The 17,215-nt window shown below is 40.8% G+C and overlaps 1 protein-coding gene and 1 pseudogene across 2 annotated transcripts in view; one reads left to right on the forward strand and one right to left on the reverse strand.

Moving 5' to 3' along the window:
• LOC101176459 overlaps window positions 1–16,645 on the reverse strand; it is a 63,480-nt pseudogene extending 46,835 nt beyond the window's left edge.
• Window positions 16,646–16,847: 202 nt separating this feature from the next.
• TAPT1 (transmembrane anterior posterior transformation 1) overlaps window positions 16,848–17,215 on the forward strand; it is a 65,244-nt gene continuing 64,876 nt past the window's right edge. Inside the window, exon 1 of one of the 2 annotated variants that reach the window (XM_003258510.3) lies at window positions 16,848–17,136. In XM_003258510.3, coding sequence (XP_003258558.1) covers window positions 16,938–17,136 — 199 coding nt within the window. In that variant the 5' untranslated portion in view covers window positions 16,848–16,937. The remainder of the gene's footprint in view (window positions 17,137–17,215) is intronic. The other variant, XM_004091669.3, reaches the window with a different exon arrangement.

The raw sequence follows: 17,215 nt of genomic DNA on the forward strand, positions 1-17,215 counted from the left end.
CTGCTTCTGATTGATTGAGCTTAAGTTTTGTTTTCCTCTGATATAAGCATTTATATATAATGGCCCAAGTTAAGTTTTCTTTATGTTTGCAATTTAAAAAAGGTTAGGGTTATTTTCAAGGCCTAACTCACTTTGTCTGCTGAGGGATTTTTCAGATCTAGTCTCCATTTTAGTTTGTTTTAACAACTGCCCCTTTTTGGTTATCCTCTTTATCCTCTCAGCAAACTGAGAGTGTGATTAAACGGTATAGCATTCGTCTTGGTTATCACCATTGAGGGAGTTGACATAGATACTGGGACAGAGTCATAGAGACATTCTCATCGTCCATAGTTGCACTAGAAGGAAGGGTGGTGGCGTCACTGTTATCAGCACCTCTGTAGCCATCACTGATCAGGTGGTTGAGCTCCTCAAGTTGTCTGATCCTGATGGCAATCACTTGATATGTGAGTAGCTGCTGGAAAGCATTTAAAACCCCTGATAGGACACCATGCACTAGGAAGGTAAATACAATGACTCTAAAGAGAATAATCGCCAAGGACTGAAAAATCTCCCAGAGCAGAGATTCCCAGGAGCCACGATTTAATCAACTAAACAAATCAGTAGGTGTAGCATCACCTATGTGATGAAAAACCTGTATGTTTTCTTTTAGGATCTTTTAGATTTGGGGCAACAATTCCTGATTTATTAACATAGAAGCTACATTTTTCAACACTAACAGCACATGCACCACTCTAGTGAGTGGTTAGGGTATACAGAACTTCTCTATTTCGCAAAACTAATGAAGCAAGGTTGGAGAGACCTCATTTGTAAAGCCAAGACAAAAGTGGCAGTGTCATTAAAGCTTTTTTCTAAAGTCCTGGGAACATTTATAATAGCCTTTTCTAATTCAGAAGTATCAATGGAAGGAATCAATGCTCTGACAAATGAGTGAAACCCAAAACTGCATATAGTGAGAAGCTTAGCACTGCATGAATTTCTCTTATGAGAAGCTATTTTATGGACAAATGAGCCAAGATTAATGGTTTCATTGCAGAGAAGGTTTTTTGTCTCTGAACATTTGGAGCCACTTTAATCCAAAATGGTCATTCAATCTGGGGGCAATTCTTGCACAAAGTTGTGGTGCATTGGAAATAGAGTCCCATTCCTTTTATGGGTAATGCTAAAATTTGAGGCTGTCAGTTCTATTCCCCTCAGTTTCCTTAAAAAGTAGAGGGTAAGCAGATTTCCAATTATTGAATTTAGATAAAAAGAAGAGTTTGCTGTTGGATATAGGATTGGGAAACAGCTAGTTCAGGAAAATCTATTTGGATTATAGAATTAAGAATGGGTATAGGCAGAGGAGGATTTTGTGTGGTTACATTGGGAAAGGCTAATCTGAACAGTTTCAACACACAATTGAGGAGTAATACATTCTAGAGAGGAATAAATCTGATTACTAAAAATACAGACAGGGAATTTTCTTTCATTTGAGGATAGATAGGGAATATAGTTGGGTAAGACTAGTTAGGCTTTGGAGATGTGTCCACATCCCATTAGGTTGGTACCAGGCTGTTTTATTGGCTGGATGCAACTGTGAAAATATATCAGGTTCTTCATATATTGTATGGGCACAAATCCAGCATTCTGACTGATTAGTTATAGATGCTATTTTTTATACAGTATCCACCAAGGAGTGTTTGCAATCAATGTTAGTAAAGCCTAATAAAGCTATTGATAACAAAAGCATTTTAATCATAGTGCCAGTAAACTTGTATCATTGATAGATGCAAAAGACTATTCACTGTGTCATTATTTATAATAGTAGAAGATTGAAAACACTCCAAATATCTACTGATAGGGGATCTATAAACTATGATATGTCCCCAAAATGATGTATATTCAGCTTTGAAGAAGAAAAATAAGAAAAAGCCTCATGTACTAATATGGAGTGTTCTCCAAGAGAAATTGTTAGTGCAAAAATCAAGGTGCAAATCAAGGTAAGTAGTATACCACTTTTATATATATGCATATGCAATTCTTCCAGTATTTCTTTTTGTAAATATAAGCATACATATTTTTGCAAATATAAGCAAACATATTTTTGCAAATATAAGCATACATATTTTTGCAAATATAAGCATATATAAATCCAAGTTAATATAAGCATATATATGCTTATATTTAATATTAATCAAAGTTAATATATCAAAGCATATATATAATATAATATAATCAAGACATATATATATGCTTATATTTGCAAAAAGAAATACTGGAAGAATAAACCAGAAACAAAAATTAGTTACCTGTAGCCAACTGAGGCAAACAGGGTACAGGGCTCGAGGCTTGAAGTAAGAGTATCCTGGCGTATTCATCCGTTTTCACGCTGCTGATAAAAACATACCCGAGACTGGGCATGTGTGGACTCACAGTTCCACATGGCTGGGGAGGCCTCACAATCATGGCAGAAGGCGAGGAGGAGCAAGTCACATCTTACGTGGATGGTGGCAGGCAAAAAAAAAGAGCTTGTGCAGAGAAACTCCCATTTCATAAAACCATCAGATCTCGTGAGATCCACTCACTATCATGAGAACAGCATAGGAAAGACCCATACCCATGATTCAGTTATCTCCCACTGGGTCCCTTCCACAACATGTGGGAATTATGGGAGTTACAAGATGAGATTTGGGTGGGGACACGGAGCCAAACCACATCACCTGGGTATAACTATATAACGTTGCCTATAACTATATAATGTTGACTTTGGAATTATGTGTTATATATATTCAAAAAGTGAAATTTTAAAAAGGAATAAACCCATCTCATGTAGACACTCAAGAGGACATATTTTACAAAAGCAAATCTACAGGGAGAAGTCAAACCAAGGCCTAACCATGGTTTATGGACCTTAGTGCCCACTCAGTCCTCTAGATGGCCTGCCAAGGATGAGTGTAAAATGGGAATGGAGAACAGTAGCAGGGAAAAGACAAGGATTGGATAGAGAAGCGGAGACAACGTCAAGAAGAGTGTGGCCAAGAGAAAGTGACAAGAGAACAGGAAATGAGAAGCAGCACAGACAAGACACTGCTTCTCCAGACCACCGCCTCTGTCTGAAAAGCCTTCTCTCTCAATCTTGCCAGAGATCTTTGTCATTAGCTAATATTGGCTTTTTTAATAAGTTAAAAGTATATTTTTTCTAACAGTCCTAGTAATTTAGGGGATCTTTTGTTTGTGTGGCAGGGCACTATTTTAAGATACAAAGCTGTGCAATTTTGTCTCCACATGTGTTCATCCTTTCGCTCCCTGCTCCTCTGCCCCCTGTCTAAGCAGGTAGGCACCTGTGTTCACTACCTCAGGGAGCAGATGCGGAGGATACAAAATGAAAGCCCCTCTGTCTAACATTCACTGCTCCTCTCACTTCCTGCCCTAGGAAGTGGGGCAGAAAGAGGAAGAAAGCAGCCACTGGGGTCCTGAGCACTATTCCTGCTGGGAGGGGAAGACTTGTGCCAGGAATGGGCAAGTGGCTGCAACACTCTATGCAGAGGGCATCATAGGCAGCCTTGCACACATCTGTGATCAAAACAAGGGAACTTGGAGGGAAAGAGAGAAAGTCCCACTGGATTTGAAAAAGCTATGCAGTCAGGGACCAGTGGAGTCCCACCCATTCCTTGCAAAGGACAAGATCAGGAACTGGTAGACACAACGTCAGAGAGAGAAAGAGAGTGCTGGGAAACATTTTATTTTCCCAACAGCCTAACATAATGTAGAGTTCAAAGTTAATATTGAAGTGGTTTACAGATAATTTTAATGTAGTATTTACTGCACATTTTATTTTTTAGGAAGACACTTATGTCCAATATCTCTGACTTGTTCTCAACCTAATTAGACATGCTTTGACCTCAAGGGGTATAGAGGCCCGGTGCAGGAAAGCAAGAACAGGGAATCTCCAGCTTTCCCCAGGCTCTCTCTCTCTCAGACCCGTGCTGTCCCCCACAATACCCTACCCACATGGGGTGTCAGTGCTGGAACCCAGAGACAGCGGCACAGCCAAGGAATCAAGAAACAGCAAAGCAAGCAAAGGCAGAGCCTTGGAGAACTTCTCAGAGAAAGATACAGATTATGACCTCTCAGTTTACCTTTATTTCATTCATACGCTCAGAACTAAGTTCCACAGAGATCAAACAAATACACTTGACTCAAGGACACAAAATTGTCCTGCACTTTGTCCTGAAGGCAAAACCAACCAACCAATCAACAAACAAACAAAAAGGTCAGAACGGGGTCAGGATGCAAGGGGATGCTAGCTAAAAATATAAGAAGATTTGAAGAGAATGCCCTTTTTTCAATGTCCTGGAAATTTGGTAGCTGATCTTGGCTGCTACATAAGCAAATGAGTTTTCTTTAAGATAAATCGCAGTCCTGGAACCTATCCAACTCATAAAACAGACTTACCCTTGCAAGCTGTGTAGACTGGCAGGGGAAACAATTACGTGAGGATAAGAAGAGTGTATTTCATATATTCAACTGAACTCATGAGATTGTTTAGATTCTACCAAAAAAAAAAAATTAGGGTAACCTACCAGTTTCTCCTTACCTAGGCTAACTGGTTCTTCACTTTGCCCATCTAGTATACAGTATCGCAACAAGCATTAACTTACCTGCAGGACCGGGAGCTCCCTAAAGGCTGGAGCCATGTTTCTTCATGGTTTAACCTCCATTTCTTATCGCAGTGCCTGGTGCTAGGAAGTGCCCAACAAACATGCAGTGAAGACACCAGGGGATGGTTGGATGAGCCCTCCGTGGATGCAGAGAAGGATGTGTGCATTGGCCGCCGCCCTATTATTCATAAGGCAACCCAAATTTTGCCGTAATTTGTTCAGTCTCAGGACAAATGGGAGGAACAGAGAATGGTCAGGGTCACAACAGAGTGTTTTGTTTCATCTGACCTGTGAGTGGTGGATCTGGTAGATGAGGTAAGACCTAGCTCACAGCTGGAGAGCAAGAGTATCAAAGCTTATCTGATGTTGTGGCCAACACGTGGTAGCAAGACTTTCTCAAAAGCAGTAATATTCAAGGGTCATGGCAAGTGATAGTATTGTGGGGTTAAGGGCAGTAAGATCCCCTTGACTGAGATATGAAAGCAAGTGATAGCAGCTCTGGAGAAAGTTCTGGGCCCAGGAAAGAATTAGGGGTTTAATCGGCAACCCAAAGTAAAAACCCAAATGGATGGGCCAGATTGAGGATGGTTCTGTCTTGGGCACATGGCTGCAGAGGAATCATTAGATATGGATATTTAGGCAGCAATGCTAAATTCTACCCCTGGAAAGGACTGAGATCTTAATGCTCTTCTTGGGGATCCTGTTCCAACACTCCTGTACATTCATCCTCTCCTCTCCAACCCGTCTGCACCTAACCATGCTTAAGTCTCTCCGTATTAAAAGGAAACAAACCAGCCAATCAATAAGCAAATTTTTCTTCTTGCAGCCCAGTGTTGTCCTTGTAATTGTCTCCACATCTTCACTTCCTTCTTGCTCCTCTTCTGTATACCCAGCTGCATATCTTTCTCCGTTCATGAGGTTGCCTTCAGTGATGACAGGGTGATGTTATTGCTGCAAAATCCACACATTTCAGTATGCATCCTCTTTGCAGCATCCAACATTGTTGACCACTTCCTCTTTCTTCACTTGACTTCCACAAGAATGCCGTCTTGTGGGTTTCTCCCTACCTTCTACTGCTCCTTCCTGGATTCCTTCTACTAGTTTTCTGGGGTGCTCTTCTCTTATGCTATACACCCTCTGGTGAGATGTCATCCACTCTCTTGCCCCCACACCCAGATGGAAATGCTTAGAAATCTACATTTCATCCTAGACTTCTCTTCAAATCGCCATATCTATATACATGTACCTATGTTCTGGACTTCTCTCCTTGGCTCTTCCATAGGCAGAAGAATGCCATTTAGATTCTGAGGCAGTTTTGGTTTTAAGGACCAAAATGAAACCGACAAGTGCCAAAATGATACACAGCAAAATTTGTTATAGATGAAAAGCTGACTTGAGAATCACAGATCATTGGTAATTTTTAAAGTTGAAAGAATTGTCTCATGAAACTATTTCGCTGGTTACAAAAAAAGGTAAAATACAACTGAAAATAGCAAAAACAGAAAATGGTAAAAAGTTATTATTGCTCACAAATTAACAAAAAATCAAAAAGAGTAGATGTCCAAAATTTGACATGGTAAAAATAGTAGAGCTTAAACGACATTTACCATGTAAAAGTTGTATCTGTAAAAATTTGACAAAGATGATGATAAAGAAGTTGATAAATCAAGTATTCATTGTAAAATGTACACAAGAAAGATTTTGTCCTGATGGAAACAGTGCTAGTAAAACAACAACACAGGAGGGAACAAATGGGAAAAGATTAAATTTGACCTAGGAAATAGGTCAAGAAATTAAACTAGCTTAATGAAGTTAACCCTGGAATAAGTCTTTACCACAAAATTCATCAGTGTTGATATCATCTTGATGGCAATGTTTATATTCAAGAACAAAAAAACAGCAGGGTCAAAACATACAAGAGCTCAAAATGATGTCAAAATGTCCTGCGCTCCCTCCGGGTACTTCAAATTCCACAATTTCCACACTGGACTCACTTTCCATTCCCTACCTATACCCTAATCTGCCTCTCTGGCATTTCCTGTCTCTGAGAATCGCACTGTCATCCCCAAGTCAAAATTCTGTACATTTCCCCCAAAATTTCGTCTCTCTTCCTTACGCACTTTTCCCCCACCTGTACACCGTATCACATCCTGCCTTTTCTGGCACCTAATTATCTCTCAATGCATTCTCTCCACCCCATTTCCACTGTAACTCCTGCTGTTAAGGCCATTAACACTTCTGGGCTACAGTCTCTTCACTGGTCATAGTGATTCTCTTGACTCCCTCAAACCATTCCACATGCCAGCAAGGAAAGTGATCTTCCTAAAATGCAAATCTAATCATCTACTCTTCACAGGTTCCCTCTGCCTTGTGCCTAGCTTGCAAGGCCCCTTGTAATATTTATATCTGCAGCCTAACCCCACCATCACAACTACACCTCCCTCTGTGCCTTAGACTTCCCATCCTCTCCCTGGCTTAAAGGCATTGCACACAGTTCTCCTTCTACCTCAAATCCTGCTGCTTTCAACCTAAACCCTATAACTCCTGTGCTAGTGAATCCTTACTCATCCTTTAAGAATTATGTTGCAACTATTTCCTAGTCTTTCTCTACTACCACATTATGAAGTTCTTAGGACAAAGTCATGACTTATTCACCTTTATATTCTTAATACCAAGTACAGTTACACTTGCAATTACTGACATGTAATAGGACGTCTCCATATATTTGCTGAACTAATGAATGGAGCTTATTTAATCTTCACAACAATCCTGCATAGCAGGTATTACTATTGTTGTTTTAAAGAAGCTCAAAGAAGTAACTTGCCCCAGTCCCCACAGCAAGTAAGGAACAGTTTGGATTTAACCTGTATCAGTTTATAAGGTGCATGTTACTTCTATTCTACCATGCTCTGTCTTTCAACTGGATGCAACCAAAATACAGATGTGGAGACACAGTTCCTACAAATATGGGATTGAGAGCTGACAGGGGGAGTAATGCATTAAAAAATAGTTACAACACAGTGTGGTGTGCAGTTGTAGATGCATGAACCATGGGTGTATATTGAAAAGAATGGCCATGGGGGAATGGGAGGTTAAAAAGACTGTGAGGGGGAATATTAGAGCTGGGACTTAAAAGATGTGGAAGAGCTTGACTGGCAAAGTTGGGAAGAGAGTCCTGGGCAGATGTAGAAAATAAGTTGTTTTCTTATACATCAGTTACTGCAACAGAATAAGCTTAAGAAATTAATATTCCTTCTGAGTGTAGTATAGATGACAAAGCTGCTAATGCCAATATTTTGAAATTCTAAAATGATTAAATGTATAAGAGTATAAATCATCAGCACGGATGATTTCTCAGAAGCATTGAGCATTATACTGAAAGCTTCTTTCTTGGATGCTGCCAGAGACCTCGGGCAGGCCATTATGAACGTATTTCTTCATGTCTTGTGCTTATTAATGTATTCTACTAGGTTCCAAGTGCTAATTAAAATTGCACACTGACTGCCAAAGAAAAAGCAAAAGCGCTTACATTAAAATAATGTGTCTAAATTAAATGGCTCAAAACAGAGAGTCTGATTCCAAATTGACATACAGTTCTTACCCTACTCCGTAACTATGGGGGATTAGGCTGAGACTCAGACACAAAACTGAATATATAATGTCTTCTTCCTGATATTTATACTTACTCACAATAATCTAGAACTTTAAAGTTTACAAAAGACTGCTTCCAAGCCATCAACATCCCATTTCATCCCTTCAATAGACTGAAATGATTTGATTTGAGGTTTTGAGGCTAAATATGACACTTGATATGTGAAGAATACATTGCCTATCATTAAAATGTATCTGTGAGTTGCTGTCAAAAAATGTTAATCCTTAATGATTTGTTTTATAGCCAAACAAAACAAAGTTGTTTTTTTTTTTTTAAAGTTTGTTCTACGAAAGTTATGCTGAAACAACTTTTCAGAAAAAAAAAAAGATGGTAAAATGTCTTAACTAGATACTGGACTTGGACATTGAGAATAAGACTTAATGCATAGTAAATGTTCAATAAACAGATTATTGTTCCAACTGTTCTTGTGAATATTTTGTAGAAATGCAAGCAGATCACAATATATACCAGATTAAAAAAACAAACAAACAAAAAAAACGGAATTACTCTTCAACATGTGGAGATCGCAGAGAGGAAGTGTTGGCAACCTATTAATGCCCTAATTCCTCATTTCACTTCCAGGCCGTTCTTCCCCACTCTCCTTAAGTCAAAATGCCCTATCCCACCCCCATTTATGGCCTACTATTTAGCCTTGGAAACAGAAACTCTATCTTGAAGCTCTACTCAAACACCACGCATCTTCCTACCTCTCTCATTCTGCCCGTGCCCTAGCACCCACCTGTCAGGCCCTTCAGTTGCCATCCTCAGCCCTGTTTTCCATCTGGCAAACACATCTTTCCAGATCCATCCAAATGCCATTTCCTTCTAAGCTGACCTGGTCATCCCAAAGCAGAATTAATCTCTCCTCTGAACTACCATGGCACTTCATTCGGTCTTCCATTGTGGTACTTAGTGTATAGTAATGTAATTACTCGCGGGTGGGAAATTCATGTTATTTACCTTTGTTACTCTAAGGCTTTGTACCAGTACCGGACACATAAAATATGGTCAACAAATGCATGCTGAATAAGAAATACCAAAGACTGCTGATTGAAGGTAAGCAATTTCAGATAAACATTATCATTTACAATAGGGTACCTGAGCTCACCAGAAGGAAAATATTACAAACGAATGTCAGCATTTAATGTTAGCCTCAAATAACCCAAAAGGCACCTAAAAAATCACATAACTCTAGAGCCGAAAGGAGACTTTGAGACAATCTAGCCCACCTTCTGCTACATGAATTAGGTAATGATGGCCCAGAGCACATCCAAATTCCACAACTAGTAAGTGGCAAGCCTCCTGATTCCAAGTTTATAGCTTTCTCCATTACATTCTGCTACTCTCTATATGATGAACTTCTATAGCCTACTGCCATCATTCAAGATTACTTTTTATGGTCTAGTCCCAAACAAATATTTCACCCACTTTGGCACACAGGCAAAAGAACAGATTGTTTTGAGAAAACTATCCATTAGTTAAAAACAAATGCTCGCATGGGTGAATCCACCTGTGTGTTTATATATGTCCCTGAAGGATTAACGGTTGCTGCCTTTCTAAAAGATTTAGCTTAAAAAAACACACACTCAGAAGAAAAACCTTTGCTGATAAGCTATTTTTAAAAAATACTCCTAACATAAAGAAAATTATTTGCTTTCAAGGGAGAAGCCAGTTATACTGTCCATAAAACACCAGTGAAGAAGGCTAATCCCACCAATTAGGCATCCTTTGTGGAACACTATTAAAATATCAGAGGGAAACAAATGACAGATTTGGAGTGGATATTGCATTGCCCAAAGTCAAGGGAACCAACTGATTTTTGGACCTTTAATTACTTAATACAAGACTGATTTTGTTGGATGCATTAAGATAAAGTAGAAACTGTGTGTTTATCCAGCTAGTAAAAATAAAATAAAATTACAGGAAACTAAGTACTGTTCAGAAAAAGAATATCTAGCCAAACATCAGATAATAAATATCAGAACTATAATAAATATTAAAATTGAATATTTAAAAATGGGTTGCAGCACTAGAAATGAATTATTAAGACAATTGTGTTATTACACTGCTAAGTAGATGAATAAAAGGTCAGAGTGTAATTTAAAAGATAATGACCAGCATCTGATTTAGTCTCAGTTTTCTTAGCAATTGAATATTTATGTGTAAATTATACATGCCAAATTTGTAACCCCAGTGTATATCTGTCAAGAGTGGGCATATGCTTAGGAGAAAGTGAATTAATGTTAGTACCAGCTTAGGCAAAGTATAATTAGGAGGATAAAACTGTCACAAGAAAATAATGCTTGCTAAAGCCACAATATGTTTTCTTTTTATTGCTATTTCAAAAAATTAACCACATTCTTCTATTCTCCTCCATGAAACTGTATACCTAAGTTATAGTATTTATTAAGCAACCACATGGAAGACAAGCAGGTAAAAGTGGTTCATTATTAGAAATTGATACTAAATCGGAAAATGTCAGAAACAAGAGAAGCATTTTACAAATAAACACAGGCTTAGAACTGAAAAGAGAATAGAATAATGCATATAAAAGAGCAATTTGAAAATCTAAGGCCTTGAAATCAGATAAACTAATTTCTAAAACCTGGAAAGCAGAAACCCTCAGATTTTTGAGAATCTGAAAATTTATCATGCATTTCCAATAAATTTTGGTATGAAGGCAAAAGGGAGATAAATACTTGGGTTTGCCTAAAAGATAACAAACAATAGGTCCTTGTAAGAGACTGCTTTCACTTTTTAATATCTCGGAAACAAGGAGAAAGAAAAGGAAAAACTGTCTGGATGGAAAACATTGATTAATGAACAGAATGAAAACTAATTACAAGAGCAGGATCACAGCCCAAAAGAGCTTAAAGGGCATCGATGTCAACAGAAAAATTACTCAGTTACCTTAATCCATCATAGTTCAACCAGAAACACTAGAAAAAAGCAAAAAATTATCCTAAATATCATGTAAAATCTTCCAATTACCAACTACTATTTGATGAGTGGCCAAAAGAAGCAATAAATAACTTGCCACTGGGGAATAACAAAAAGAAAAAAAAAAAAAAAACTCTGAAAGGCAAAATTCAAAAGGACTAGCAACAGGAACTGGGTGGTAAATAAAATCTCCCCTGCTTCCTGAATTCCAAAATGAAAGCCTTTGCTAGCTAGAATTATAAAAAAGGATTTTTGACAGTTATCAACACATTTACTGGAAGGTCTGAATTTATTCTGCAAAAGGATTCTTGTTAATTAACCGACTAAATGATTAACATGGTTTGAAAAACATCTATTTATTTTCATCATAATGAGGAACACTGTTCTTTTTTCTTAAAGAGATAAATCTGGCATGGAAAGCCTGCTGAGTCATTAACCAGAGGCCCTTTCATCAGTATTTTGAAATTTTCCAGAAATTTAAAGTCCAGCACAAAATAAATTTTATATCTGATCATGAATAAAAGGCCCTATAAGCCAATAAGCCATGAAATTATATAGGTTCATACACTTTTATTACATAAACAGAACCTACCTTTAGGTCTTCAGAACATAATATCCTTTATAAAACACCCCTTTTAGCAAAGTATTGTTTTCAAAAAGCCCTATGTACAATGGTTTCTGTCATATATTCTCATGTCAAAGAAATGCTTTTAAAAATGATGTTGCTCATGACAGTTTTAGTTAAGGTGTAACAGGTATACTAGAATCAAAGGCACATTACTTAACTTGTGTTACATCTTCCAAGTTCTAAAGCGAACTGGTGTCCTTTAGAAATCCATGGAATAAAGCCCAAAGAGAATAAAACATAATGAGCATCAGTCCAAAAATGATCGCGAAAGATAGAAAATATTACTACTGAAACTCAGAAATTCAAACTCACACTAATTTAGTGCAAAGGCTTGTTCTGGGTTCAGCGGTGTATTTTCTTTAGAACATCAGCTGCAAAGCTGTTCAGATCTTTCAAAAACATCAACTCTTCTTTTTGACGGCAAAATGGTGAATGAATTAAATTCAGAACTACATTTGTGAAGACACATGACATTTATGATTCATGAAATAGAAGTCATGTAATGCTAAAATAGAGTTTCAACTGAGAAATACAGATTTAATTAAAACTGTGCTTTATTCAGTGTTTGAATCCATACTACGAAAATCAACTGTACAATGATTACTGAGTAATCATCTCAAATATAACTTCAGGTGCTGTTTAATGTCACCTTACAGCAGAGTTCTTAGACTCAGGTGTGCATGGGTACAATATTGGAAATTTGTTCAAAATGTAGAAACCCTGAGGCCTGGTGTGAGAAACACAGCCTTCGAGTTTTGGAAGGTCACTGAGAAACCATCACTTCTCCTCATGCCAAGGAATGAAGGACTAATGCATAGAACATAAAGGTACATAAAAACTTACATGTCTTTGTTGTGTTATCAACACAATTATTGCATTTGAACTCTATGCATTCAAATCTTAGACTCAATTACAAAGTGACTCTAAGCATTTCATATTTTTCTACAAATGTTGATAGTGCAGGCCTGTCTACTATTTTTAACTCAGAAGGGAGTTGCATGGAGTTTAGCCCAGTATTTTGGAGCTAGAAGGGAGGATGGGTCATTGAGTCCAATACTCTACAGGTCAGAAAATGAAGCAGAAATGGGTCACCTGTGCTCCTTTGATCAAAGACTTTAGTTGAAGGGTCAGAGAGAATCCAGGCCATCTCCTGACTCGGGATTCTTTCAAGTTAGCAAATATGTGATGTTTTTATTACTCAGGAAAAGTGTATAGAACTACTTTCAAAAATACTTTAGGGACAATACACTAGAAGTGTTATCAAGAGATAAATTGCTTTGTAGTTAAGTGAAAACTACAGCCTAAATGAAAGGGAGAATAAAGGAAAATCGTATTTTTTTCAGCTTTCATTATACAAAAGATGTTGCCCCAATTTACCAATGAAAAGACACTGAGGGCCACAGTGGCCCTCTGAGATCCTCTTTCCAGGGTCACATAGATGAAATATGTGGCCAAAACAGTATCTTTCCCAAGGCTTATAACTGTAGGCCCTTGTACTACACTGTGCTATATCTGGTAGGAAAGAATATAGATATACAAACTAAAAAACACCACTTATTTTAAAACTTGTTATTTCATGAAATGGCAGACCATAATGATTTGGTGTGGACATTAAACAAAAAGTTTATATGCCTCATTAAGATAATTTTCTGGAGCTTGGAATCCATGGTTTATACATAATGGGTTCAGTATATTTTGTTTAGCCACAAAATCACTATTGTTAAATCTTTAATTACTGAAATATGAAGTTATGCAATTTATTTTTGAAGTCTGTGTATGCTACTCACCAAATTTTTCTTGTTTAAAAAATATTGTTTTGCAATTTTCAAAATACATTAGCCTCATAGTGCATATAGCAACCATTAGACTTTATCAACCTCTGATTTCTGAACTCACATCCAATATTCATCACTTTCCTCTGTTGAAATTATTCCCCACTAGTGGAGTATAGAGTTTTTTTTCTTTCTAGTGCAATGACATGCTACGGCACACCATCTTATTGTTTGTGAAATCAATATTTAAGTTGATTCAGGAAAAGTGTACCAAACTAATTTCAAACATCTTTTAGGGGCAATTCACTAGAATTGCCCCTAAAACCAGTTATAAGATAAAACCAGGATCTGGATAACAATGATGGACAATATTGTCATTGTCATCCAGATTTTGGTTTTATCTTATAACTTAATTCAGAATGTTATTTGATGCCTATTTAATGGCTAGGGTTGCTATGTTTCTTAAATACTCATATTGTTTTTCTAATGGTAATACCATAAATCTAAGCCTGTATTTTTCTTTTTCCAACTGATATAAAGTGCATTATGATATTTTAACTATTTATCTTCCTCAGAGAACTGCTGGTTCTTCTATGCTGCAAAAATATTTCTTGTTTTAAGGTAATTTGTAACCTAGCATTTTGAAGATTCCAAATACATATTTGAAAATACTATTTTCCTGGATTCTAACTAAGTTGCAATATGTTGAATTAACTCAAATAAACAACTTTCCATATGCAATAAGCTATTGATTATCTAATTATCAACACCTATACAAGGGAAGAATAGCGTTAACTGAACAAATTATTTTTACTAATGCTGTTTTTAAATGCTTTTTTGTATGTAGACTTCAATACGGGTTTGTTTGAAATTGTGCAGTTTCACATGTCAGATAGAATAAAGCAGCTTCAGTGAAAAGATTCAACCGAACAGAAGCTACAAGTCCCTCAACTTGCCCACATTCGCATTCCCACATTTCCTATTTGTTCCTCCTGCTTCTTGAGGCAGTACCTAGCCTTGGCACGGCTGCTTCCTTCTCTTTTTTTTTTTTTTTTTTTTGGCACGGCTGCTTCCTTTTTTTTTTTTTTTTTTTTTTTGAGACGGAGTCTCACTATGTCGCCCGGGCTGGAGTCCAGTGACGCGATCTCGGTTCGGTTCACTGCAACCTCCGCCTCCCGGATTCAAGCGATTCTCCTGCCTCAGCCTCCCGAGTAGCTGGGAATACAGGCGCCTGCCATTACGCCCGGCCAACATTTGTATTTTTAGTAGAGACGGGGTTTCACTACGTTGGCCAGGCTGGTCTGGAACTCCTGACCTTGTGATTCGCCCGCTTCGGCCTCCCAAAGTGCTGGGATTACAGGCGTAAGCCACCGTGCCGGGACCTCTCTCTTCTATTTAAAAGGATAGGCACAGCCTTTGGAACTGAATGACTTTCCTCAGGCCTCATAATAGAAAATGAGGAAAGTCCATTCTGACAACTGGCTGCCTTAGGAAACAGAATTTGGGATTCCTACCCTGCCAGCTCCTGTTGAGTCAAAGGCAAAGGCGATAACCCAATAAATGTGGTGAGACAGTAAATGGAAACTGACATAAACATAGCAATAAAAGCCTACTTCCTTGAAAATCAACACATAAGGGAATGGGTATGATTTTACACCATAAAACATCAGAGAATAATAGAATTTGGGCTGAAGAAAGCTCAGAAAGAAGCCACAACATTTTCCCTACCTTTTGATTTTCAAAACGGTTCTTAAGATTTGTCGAGAGTATTTGTTTTCAATTATTTCAGTGAGGCTCAGTTTTGACCACATGCAAACAAAATAGAGAATTTCATGGAGGCTGGTCACAGGATTGGCTTAAAAATGTAATCCTGTGAACTGTCCCGTTTCACAAATAATAAGGTTCCGACGGCTGCACCGAATGTTCCTCCTTTCAACGAGGCTGGGCCGAGTTTGGGCTCCCATTTGCTGGGGCATTTTTAGTCCATCTTGGGCTCTCACCTCTGCCTCCTGCTCAGCTGTCAGAATGCCAGGCGGCTCTGCAGCCCAAAGCTGCCCACTCCGTTTTAAACTTGCTCAGTTGGCAATCAGGTAACCCGCTACTGACGACAGAACCCTCAAGGCCCATTTATATGCGGTTCTCAAGTTTAGGTCTAGGGAAGTTTCCAGAAAGCTTAGTGTTCGGGGAGGAATTCGTTTTGCTTTTGCTAATCAGAGACACAAAAGCACAGCCGAGTCCCGAAGCTAGCACACGGGAAATCGACGTACCACTGTCCCCTCACCAGAGCGCGCAACAATCACTTGGGGAGCGGGCAAAAGGTCCCCACCTTCCCCGAGCCTGGGGCACCTTCGCTCCCACGGCCCCAGCTGGTGGTGGTCTCGACACCCCGCTCAGTGCGGGGTCACACGCCAGAGCTGGAAAGGGGAGGTCCAGCCCCAAGTAAAGCGACAGAATAAGGACACAGTGGTGGCCAAGGGCTGTCTCCTAACCCCAGTCCCGAAAGACAGTGTGGAAAGTCCGTCGGCGCGCCAGCCCTTGAAGCTCTCTGCTGGTCCGGCCGCGGCCCCTCCCCTGCGCGTCCCCACCTGTTGTGAAGCTCCCCAAGCTCCTTCTTGCCCAAATGCTTTGGAAACTGCCAAAGGACACTCAGAGGCCAGAGAATGTGACAGGCAAGCATAAATATGCAGAAGAGATGGAACCAAAATAGCGGGCACGCAGGGCCGGCGCTCGCGGGGGTCGGGGATCTGGAGCCCGGCCCCCGCCGCCGCGGCCGCGCCAGCAGTGCCAAGACCTGGCGGGCGGCGCCGGCGCACTCCGGGCACCGAGTCTGCAAAAGGGGCCCTGAGCGGGCGGCCGGACACCTCGCAGACTGCGGGCAGCGGCGTTGGCGGCCGCCTCCCCGGGGCTCCACGGCCGACCCGCCGCCCGCAGCCGCCATCCCTGGCCCGCTCCTGCCGGGTCCCCGACCCGAGCCCCGGAGGCGCCCGCTCTGCGCGACCGCGCAGCCCGGCTGCATGGAGCCCGGCGCGGTGCCCCGGCCGGCCGAGCCAGCCACGGCGCGAGAAACTGCCGCCCGCCACGGCGATGGCAGGAAGAAGATGGCGGCTGCCGTGGCGGCGGCGGCGTCCTCACACGCGTCGCTGACGCCAATGGCTCGCGCCGGTCGGCGGGCCACGGATGGCGGCGGCGGCGGCGGCGGCCCGGGCTCCGGCGAGGGGCGGGGCGAGGCGGGGAGGGGGCCGGCCGGAGGCGGAGGCCGGGCCAGAGGCTGGAGGGAGGCGGCGGGGACAGTTTGTTGTGCTCGGAACATGGCTGGCGTCGGCGACGCGGACGCCTCGGGAGAAGGCGGCGGTGGCGGCGTGGACGGCCCGCAGCGGGACGGCCGCAGCGAGGCGGAGCAGCCGGGCGGCAGCGGCGGACAGGGGCCCCCGCCGGCGCCTCAGCTCACAGAGACGCTGGGCTTCTACGAGAGCGACCGGCGGCGGGAGAGGCGCCGGGGCCGCACAGGTGAGGCGGGCGGCGGTAGGCCGCGGCGGGCGCCGTGGGGCGGACTGGGGACCGAGGGCGGCGGGGGACGCCTTGGGAC

Source organism: Nomascus leucogenys, chromosome 20 (genome assembly GCF_006542625.1).
Source record: "Nomascus leucogenys isolate Asia chromosome 20, Asia_NLE_v1, whole genome shotgun sequence".
NCBI classification, from domain to species: Eukaryota; Metazoa; Chordata; class Mammalia; order Primates; family Hylobatidae; genus Nomascus; species Nomascus leucogenys.